This window comes from Micropterus dolomieu, linkage group LG21 (assembly GCF_021292245.1).
Source record: "Micropterus dolomieu isolate WLL.071019.BEF.003 ecotype Adirondacks linkage group LG21, ASM2129224v1, whole genome shotgun sequence".
NCBI classification, from domain to species: Eukaryota; Metazoa; Chordata; class Actinopteri; order Centrarchiformes; family Centrarchidae; genus Micropterus; species Micropterus dolomieu.
Genome location: NC_060170.1, coordinates 31,319,285 through 31,329,184, shown reverse-complemented (window position 1 = coordinate 31,329,184; position 9,900 = coordinate 31,319,285). Strand labels below are relative to the sequence as shown.

Here is a 9,900-nt window from a genome sequence, read left to right as displayed (position 1 = left end):
GAGAAGATGCTACACAACTCATTTTGTCCGTAGAGCACATCATCAATACCAGAGCGGCATTTCTGCAGCAGACTTGATTCTTTTCTGCCACCGAGCTATTCAGCTCCTGCAGTACGTTTTCATCAGTATTTGAGGTTTAGTGTAACAGAAGTCAGCTGTGTGAAGCACTGTAGTTTAATGCAGAAAGGACTAAAGACCATGCATACAGTGTGAAGTCTACCTCTTGTTTCAGATCCGTGACATCTGCGTTAAGTGACACTTGTGACAACAGCTGGTTAAATAAGATACTCGACCATTTATTAAATGTACAGAAATACTGTTCAAAATCCACAAGAAGGTGTTAAAGGACAAATCCTTAATCCAAATGTAAACAAAAAGGTTGCCTCACCGTATACTGTGTGTATATCTAAAGCAAATGCTTTGGGAATGACAGTTTTCATACTCTTAAGTGAATTAACAGTGGAGATTTTGAACCTAATTTTGGACAGCTCAATGTGAGTGTCAGTGAAGTCCGATGTTGTAAACAGCTTGTTAATAACAATGTTTGTAAACATTAGAATTGAATAAATCTTGAATTGCGATGGACCTGTAAAGCTGCTGAAGATTAATTTTCACTACCTTTTAGACTGCGCACATGTCCATGAAGTGCTGTTGAAGAATTAAGGAATGTGGCTTTAATAACGGATACCGTATGGCGCTGCAAAACTACAGAGTGATTAAAAAGAAATACGTCACAGAACAACAGAGATAGTACGTCATAAACATTTTACAGAATCTACAAATTGAATCTTTCAAAATGATTTCATGGCTGGCTTTGTGAGAACGGACAATGAGATGCAATCGCTTTAGCTGTAAATCAAGACAACACAATAGTTATAGCATTGAAGACAATCATTTCAAAACATCTCAGACCATCCATTTGTTTTTGTTTTACCTCAACCCTATTTACAGAAATACAAACCTGATATCAAATACAACCAAATTACAAGAGTTTAGTAAATTTACCAAAAACGCTTCATCTCGAGTTTTACAGCACAGGCCGACGCACACAATTTGACATAAAAATGTGCTTATCTAACCATGTCTCGTGAAAGCAGGATTGATTTTTATTTTGCTTTTTCCAAAGGGGAGCACAATAAACTACCACACCGGCAGGAGTCATGACAGACATTAGCTGCGTCTGTAAACATTCATGTCATGATCAACGTTGGACCTCAGTTATCAAAACACATGTGGATGGGTCTGCTCAGTGGATAATGATAGATGACATGAGAAAATGTCTTTCATATTAATCATTTCTTTAGTTTATGTTATCATGCTGTTAAAGCACTTTCTGCAATGCATTTACTTTAGGTATCTATTAACAGTTGCCAGTTTAGTCATAAGGCCCCAATTGTCCATCCTGTCAGTAACACTAGCTAAAATTCGATTTACAGAATGACACTGCATTTGCACATTTATCATTAATCAGTCAGTATTAATAAAGCCACGGTGCAAGTACACACTTTTGATATCTGGCTTAATGTGTTTATAAGCAGTAGGTCTGAAATCAACCAGCACTGTAGCAATGCTCCCTTAGCTTAAGCTTTACTTTAGCAGTGATTTGATTTAAATAAGCACTACAATCAAACCATTCTTCAAAAAAGAGTTTTCCTACTCATTCCTAAAAATTTAAATGTTCAATAGTTTGTGCCACATTTGAAAGTGGGTCATGAAGAATGTGCAAACCCACTTACAACCGTGTCTTGGTTTGAATCAAAATTTCAATCTTCAGTGTGACTGGATATGTTGAGTGATCTAAAAATTCGAAAGATCAAATTCCTTAGCCCTTGTGGAAATGTATGCACGTGTTACAGTGAGTGTAAAAGAATTAGTGATATGTGTTAGATTTGAAGTGTAAATTTAATACCACCAGCACTTTACACAAAATGTTTTGTAAGTGTTGTTATATTGGGGAAGAGTTCGGGGCCCATAAATGCTCACTCACTCCGGCTCATATATAGCTAAAAGAATAGTTTGGCCTATGCACCCACACATGCCGTGAAAAATAACAGCAAGAGATTTTTGTTTGGCTCGCTAATCTCTGATGGACTTTGTTCTCTGTCAGCAGACTGTTGAATGGTTTCAAGAAACAACCGAAATATAACAGATGAGCTGTACATAGAGTCCTAGATAGAATTTATTTTGCTCCAGATTTTTGCTCCCAAATTTAAGAGGGAAATAGATTTAGTGTGAAGTGCTTGTTGGGCAAAAATTATGCAAATATATATGCAAATTCATTAAACATTCAACGATTTAAAATAACATTAAAATGTCCGTGCCATGGTATTAATACACATTAAATAAAATGGCTGCATGAACATTTGGGCACCTACTAAGTTTTGAAAAATGTATGTCCTTTCAAGTGTGGCTGTCTTTTACACAACTATACAGGCAAAAACATGTACATGATTGATAAAAGAGGCCCAATGTTTTGTCATCTGCTAAGAAGAGTTATGAAGAGATACTGTATGAGATTGAGAATATGTACACAGTGAATGTGAGAGCTGGTCTGGAGGCAGAAAAAGAGTTGCTCCCCAATCCTACAGAGACTTCCCTAAATGCCATCTGTCTCTTTGTCAACCCTGGTTTCTCACTCACACCTATTTCCCTTCCTTGTCCTCTAAGCGGCCTGGCGTAAAAATGTAGTCCAAGGCTTGTCTCTCGGCAGCGGCCACGTTGGGGTGCCAGAGGTCCACCATGAAGACCACCCTGGGGCCATCCTCTGCACCGCCTGCACGCAAAGAAACATAGCAACACAAAAATCAAAAAACTCATTTTGTCGCCTGAAACCTGGAATAATATTCTCAATGTTCTTTTTGGATAGTGGATTAGACCATTTTTTGGTCAATCCTCCTTCAAGGAATAAATAAAAACGGGACAGAGTGCAATAAAAGATTCAAAACAGATTCTTTCTTACCCTCGTGGAAGGCCCTGTGGAGGAAGGAGTCATCAAAAAGCAGACAGCTGCCCTCAGACCAGCACTGTGGCTCTCCACCAACTACAAGCTCACAGGAAGGGGGCACTCTGAGACCTGGCAGAGAAAAATAACAAGTCCATCCATTATTCGTTTTGGGACAAAATATAAGCATTTTAAATCATTTTGTGTCGCTAACTGATCTCTCAGGTGACCTATCAAAACAAAATGCCCTGTTCTTAGGGTGTGCCGTGTTATTACAGAATGCTGTTTTAAAGAGTCTTACAAATGATCCTGCCTACACAACACTAAATGTCACTATTTATAGACATCTCACAGGGTACGGTTGGAAATAGAATAAAGGCTCAGGTGCAGTTAAAACAAAAACAAAAAAAATAGCATAAGCCCCTAAATTTTAGCAATGAGCCATCATTACCCATGAGGATGCAGATTTTCAGGCTAAACACAACAGCAGCTGACTCACTGGGTTTCTCCTCCTCTCTAGTTAAATATGCTTATTATTGAAATCATCGGCTGTTGTGTTAAGCTGAATACACACGGAGCCTCAGACATCACATGGGTTGAATCACTTTCAGTTCACCAAACAGTTCACTCTCTTACCCAGGTGGCAGCGCAGCCTGACATTTGTTGGACCGTAATGCTCAGTGATCAGTGCTCCAGGCGTCAGCACAGAGAAGCAGGCGTTTCCAAACACATTGTTGGCGATGAAGGTGCGCAGCTGGCCCAGCACCCTCCAGGCCCGCGGACACCTCCTGACGTTAAGAACCAGAGGGGTGCCTTGGTTGACCAGGTAGTAGGTCCACCACTGCCCGCGAGGAGTGCTGTTGGCTTTCCACCCTGGTGGGAGGGAGGAGCCGCTGCGGGCTGGAGGCTGGTGGTAGATGCTCTCGAACTCTGCCAGAAGGGCGGGGAAGCTCTGCTCCAGCAGCTCCACGTCGTGTCTCTGTACTTCTCTGGAGAAGAAAGGGGCTGACGGTAGATCTGGGAGGAAGAAGACCTCTGGCCGCTGGATAGTCGGTCGGCTGTTAAGGTATCGGCCTTGATCGCGGACTCCTTTATGCACCCTGCCCATACCTGACCAGGTGTAGCGTTTGGCGTAATCCTGCAGGCTGTGATAGAGCCTCTGGTTGAGACTCTCTCCAGCGCTGGTACAACGGAAGCACTCTGACGACTGGCAGAAAGCGAAGCCGTTCTGCTCTTCCAGCATCAATCCATGCTTCCCTTTCCCCCTGCCACGGCAGTCTGAACTCATGAAGCCCCCCACCACCCCTCCAATCCGGCTAGACCCAGCCAGATACCTCCCACGCAGTGGGCTGGAGCCGTGCTCCCGGCCTACCCTGTAACAATACCACATAAACAGCAGCAGCACACACATGGCTATGGCAAAAGCACAGATCTCACACTCCCTTATAGACTGCATCCCTCCAGCCACCATCTCCCTCACACTCTCTAGTGACCACTCCATCTTGGCTCGTTTCTGGACTGCTGTATCTGACGGAAGACAAAAAAAGAAGTGCGGATGAAAAGATCAGTTAACACGTCTTTTGTTGATCGTGACTGAAAGGGGCCTTAAACCACACACGGGGCGTTAGTGAGTTTAGTGTCAAGCAGCTCTTATTGCCCCCCCTAATGTAAGCAGTCTTCTGATTTGATCTGACACACTTGCTCTTCAGTCCTAACATTTCAGCGCTCTGCAACGAGGGACGGTTTCTCCTTGCATGATGTCTGGCTGTGTGGTATTTGCGCTGCTCCCTTTCTCGTTGTTTCAGACAAATGCAGACAGACACCGCGCCTTGGAGTAAGCTGTTCTCTGAAAAACAAAGGCAGAAGGAGAGAAAGAGGGATGAGGAGAAATGGAGGATACTGTAACTGACATTAAGGGGATGCTGACGATTGATATCAATGCTCCAAACTCTCTTTCTGCATGCTAACATATTAACAGTAAAAATTGATTCTGATGCCGGCATCATTACACTTTGCTTTGTGTCTGTGAAACATATCTTCTTCCTCAGAGTTTGACAGCAGATTCCTGTATCTGCATCCAGTATGCACCTCTTGTAAAACACACCTGCTGAAACTCACCCACACGCTGTGGACTTCAAAAATGACTGCACCCCCTGTGTGAACGCACACACACACACACACACACACACACACACACACACACACACACACACACTTGGGATTCAGCTTTCCACACACACCCCTGTACTGCACTGTATAAAAACCCATGAGTCATGGGCACATTGCTGCATTTAACACATCTCCTTTTATGCGCACACACTAAACAGTGAGTTATGTAAACTTAAACAATGTTGATACCCACCCACATTTATAATTGGCATTCATAGGTTTCTCAGCAGGAGCTGCATAAATGGATCCTCGAGGGAAGGGAGGGGGCGAGCTGTAGTCCCTGTGATCGTATGCTGCTTAAGTAAAAAGAAGACTGGATTACATGGGTATGATTATATAATGATAATGGACCGGCAACCAAAACGCGAGGAGTGCAATGCGTCAACTGTGATCAGAACTCCACGGTACTCTCTCACCAAAAATGGTCGGGTAATCTTGCTCCAATAGATCCTCCCCTACATCCTGTCTGACAGCATCAAGACGCCCCCACACACTCCCTCTGCTTTCAGGACAGACTGACCATCAAATAACAACCACTAAATCATCTAAAAACACACACCCTGCCTCATTCCCCCACTGTTTCCATGTAATCTCGCCACCAGGGCCAAGCTGCCATTTCAAACTGATGGCCAACATATTGATGAGCTGTAGCGTTCATCAAGCCACGGTAAACAAGCAGCAACCGAGCTCGTGTTTCCTTGTCTGGAGCTACGTGGATGTTTGGTACGTCGGCTCGTGCACAGGTTTGCATCCATACCTACTCAACATTCATGGTTGTGGCCAGTGGAGAGGAGAGGCGCACAGGTGTTTCTCCAGGCGAAGCTGCGCACCACTGCAGTGCACAAGGCAGACGGATATCACTCGCCAACATTATAGGAAATACCTCCAAAATGCTCAAAAGAAGTGTAAACTGGAACCAACACCCATCGTGTACCGGGAAAAAATAAGAAAGGTGTCCCACCGCCGGTTAGACTCCCTGTCTGTCTGTGATGGACAGCAGCGTTGGAAAGGCTTTATTGTTGTAAATACTGAAGCTCCACCAGGGAAGACACCCAGCGCCAAGCCACTAAAAGGAATATACAACAGTATTTCCGGTTCCACCTTTCAAAATAAACGTCTCTGTCAGCAACCTGTCAGCAACAAAGCAGTGGGATTGCCACAACTCCAAACTCCTCCCATCTCCATGCAAGGCATTGGTGCAGAAACGTCTAGATGGGCTGATACTTTGTTTTAACACAATACATCTCCATGGCATTTTACAGCAATTCAGTTTCACCTTCAAGACACAGATTTTCTTTTTAATGGTCAAACACAAAGCAGGACTATTTTTATGACACACATTTGTACACGCTTAGAGGCCTACTTCCAGGAGACATTTGCAAGTGATTCGCTTCCCGACTTTACCTGAGCTCCAGGGTTTGTTAAACCTGCTCTCTGGATTAGGCTGCTGCTCTGGCTGCTTTGATTGAAAACATTATGAGATTTGTACTCAAAGCAGCAATGTGGCAGGGACAGGTAACCTGACCAACCAGTCAGAAACCTAAAGGAGATGTCACACTCACCTAATTCACAAATGTTTGGAGAAGAGGGAAACCTTTCAAGTACAGTTTCAAACAAAGTCCCTACCATCCCTGCTCTTTACACTGCAGTTTTTTGGCTGATAAGCAGAGAAAAAATGAGAGAATGCTTTTTTCCCTCCTGGGAGCAGGAAATGGTCGTCTTAAGACAACAGAAAACACAGTTAACTAGGCAAATTTGAACGTTTTAAGACAGAAAACCCAGTTAACAAGGCAAATTTGAACGTTTTAAGACAGAAAACACAGTTAACTAGGCAAATATGAACGTTTTAAGACAGAAAACACAGTTAACAAGGCAAATTTGAACGTTTTAAGACAGAAAACACAGTTAACTAGGCAAATATGAACGTTTTAAGACAGAAAACACAGTTAACAAGGCAAATTTTAAGACAACCTAAATTAGCAGTAAACACGTCCAATTTGGTTGCTACTGCTTCATCATTTTCTGAAGGAAAACCATACATACAGTAGCCTAATTGCTAGAAAGAAAATAATTCTCCACTCAGCCCAACTTGCATGAAATAAGGTTAAGAAGTATTATTTACTGAATTGGGCTGGTGGCAAAATTAACTGGTGATAGTCCCAGATGTGTCGTAGGGGGGCTTCAGGGTCCACTGACTGCAAACCAGGAAATATTTTCCGAGCTTGACCTGCCTGTGACCTTAAAGGTTCTTGCACACTGCCCCGACAAACGCCGACCGACTCCGACCAACACCGACTGTTGGATCAGTGTCTGTCAGTCGGTGTCAGTTGGATGGAGTCTTTACAGTTTGACATGTCCAGTCTGGTCGGGTCATTGTGCGCCGTTTTCCAACAAACCGCAATATTTTGAGAGTGTTCCCTTGACAACTAAGCCTGTAGGCTACTCGCAATTAGCAAGGTATCCATTAGTCTCTCTCTCTCTCCCTCTCACTGGATCAAACAGTCATAACGTCCAAATAAACATCACTTTATGTCAGTGGTTGCAAAGTTATGTCTTTGTGAAACTTTAATGTTTCTTGTGAGGGAATAATCACAGTTGAAGTGTTTGCAGTTCATGGGGCCTGACAAAACAAACATAAGCAATAAAATGCTTGTTTTGTTGTTGATGAAATTTGTGTTTGGTTTAATAATATTTGTTTATTGTACTGTATATTGTTTATATTTGGAAAACAGACTGTAGTCTTTATTTAACATGATTCATGGCTGGGATAGGCTATAAATAAAATAAAGGAAGTCTCGCTGCCACCATTGTCCTTATGACATTAATTCAGCTTGCTCTGTGGCAACAAATCCATCTTTTTACCAGTTGAAATATGTAGTTTGTAGTATTGCACTTGCCAAAAAGACAGAAAATGGCTTAATCACACATTCAGTTTCAAGTTTATTGGAATTCAGTTTCAAACTAATAAATTCAATTTTTTAATGCAATTATTCAAGTTCAATTCAAATTCAGTTCTAAATGATTCAAATTCAGTCTGCACTGATACAAAAAACAGCCCATAGTAGCCTAATCCTCCTTAATATACATTCAAGAGAGCAGCACACACAAACAAGCTGGGGTTTCTGATAAATGACATGCAAATCTGTGCGTGCAGAATGTCTCTGAAACAAGCCATAAAGGGAATCTGACCCTAAGTCTGTGAGGTTCATAATAAAAGCATGGATGTAATTTAAGTTGTGTCTTCTCTATCGCAGGCTCCAGCCTCCTTGACAGAGGTGTGATTGAACACAACCTGCTGTCTGCTAGCAAACTCTACACCAACATCACTTTTGAAGAACTTGGCGCACTGTTGTCAAGTACTTAAATATTGTGTTTTTTTATTATTTAGCCTTTCTTTAAACAATCAAAATGGCATGTAAATGGAACAAGCTCTAACACAGCTTTTAATTAACATTTTTTTAATTCAGTTACCTGCCACAATGCACAGTATGAAAATGTTCCAGGAACATTACTGATGGTCGATCAGCTGTTTATCTTTTTGCTCATGTTGTGAATAAAATCAACTTTTATTTTGTTTTATATTTAATCATTGTATTTAAGTCTGTCCTCAATTTGGCTCTTGCTTTTAGATAATCAATCGTGGCATACTTTCAACAAGGTGTTGGAAACATTCCTCAGAGACTTTGGTCCATACTGACATGATAGCATCACGCAGTTGCTGCAGATTTGTCAGCTGCACATCCATGATGTGAATCTCCCGTCCCACCACATCCCAAAGGTGCTTTATTGGATTGAGATCTGGTGACTGTGGAGGCCGTTGGAGTACAGTGAACTCAGTGTCATGTTGAAGCAGGGCTCCAGACTAACTTTTTTCACCTCCGTCCCGGAACCGTCCTGAAGTAAAGCGTCCCAAATCTAAATGTTGTTTATTTACTTTATTATCCTCTATAGTTGTTAATGACACAATAAATGATTATAAATTGATAAAATAAATAATATTTAGTTTGCTTGATTCAAACAAAAAGGGGAACCTTTTTACTTCAATGATAAATTATTTAATTTCAATTCAGTTATAAACTCCTTGACTTTGTTTCAGCAGGTTTTCTACTCATGTTCAAAAATGTCTGCACAAAGTGGTCAGAAAGGGATGGACATGGTCAGCAACAATATTCAGGTAGGCTGTCGCGTTTAAACGAGGCTCAGTTGGTACAAACGGGCCCAAAGTGTGCCAAGAACATATTCAAGGTTCAACGTGTTGTGCGTTCTGAGATGGTAATCTGCATACCTTGGTTGTAACGAGTGGTTGTTTGAATTACTGTTGCCTTTCTGTCATCTCGAACCAGTCTGCCCATTCTCCTCCGACCTCTGACATCAACAAGGCATTTTCGTCCACACAACAGCTGCTCACTGGATATATTCTCTTTCTCGGACCATTCTCTGTAAACTCTAGAGATGGTTGTGTGTGAAAATCCCAGTAGATCAGCAGTTTCTGAAATACTCTGACCGGCCCGTCTGGCACCAACAACCATGCCACGTTCAAAATCACTTATATCCCCTTTCTTCCCCGTTCAGATGCTCGGTTTGAACTTCAACAAGTTGTCTTGACCACGTCTACATGCCTAAATTCATTGAATTGCTGCCATGTGATTGGCTGATTAGCTATTTGTGTTAACAAACAATTGAACGTTTCCTGTAGTTCTTGTCCAGATTTGCACGCACTGCAGCAGGGATTTTGGCCCACTCCTCCATACGGACCTTCTCCAGATCCTTCAGGTCTGTCGCTGGGCAAT

The 9,900-nt window shown here is 42.1% G+C and overlaps 1 protein-coding gene across 3 annotated transcripts; it reads right to left on the bottom strand.

Moving 5' to 3' along the window:
• Positions 1 to 275: 275 nt before the first annotated feature.
• On the bottom strand, positions 276 to 6,168 carry asphd2 (aspartate beta-hydroxylase domain containing 2). 3 transcript variants are annotated; one of them, XM_046035619.1, is made up of 5 exons: positions 5,868 to 6,168; positions 5,304 to 5,403; positions 3,578 to 4,787; positions 2,960 to 3,073; positions 276 to 2,773 (listed from the first exon to the last, which is right to left on the bottom strand). In XM_046035619.1, the coding sequence occupies exons 3-5, from the start codon at positions 4,440 to 4,442 to the stop codon at positions 2,643 to 2,645; spliced, it is 1,110 nt and encodes a 369-aa protein (XP_045891575.1). In that variant the 5' UTR covers positions 4,443 to 4,787; positions 5,304 to 5,403; positions 5,868 to 6,168; the 3' UTR covers positions 276 to 2,642. The 3 variants fall into 3 exon arrangements, with proteins under 3 accessions (XP_045891575.1, XP_045891576.1, XP_045891574.1); XM_046035620.1 differs by lacking the exon at positions 5,304 to 5,403 and having other exon boundaries at positions 3,578 to 4,468; positions 4,640 to 4,787; XM_046035618.1 differs by lacking the exon at positions 5,304 to 5,403.
• Between the last annotated feature and the right edge of the window lie 3,732 nt (positions 6,169 to 9,900).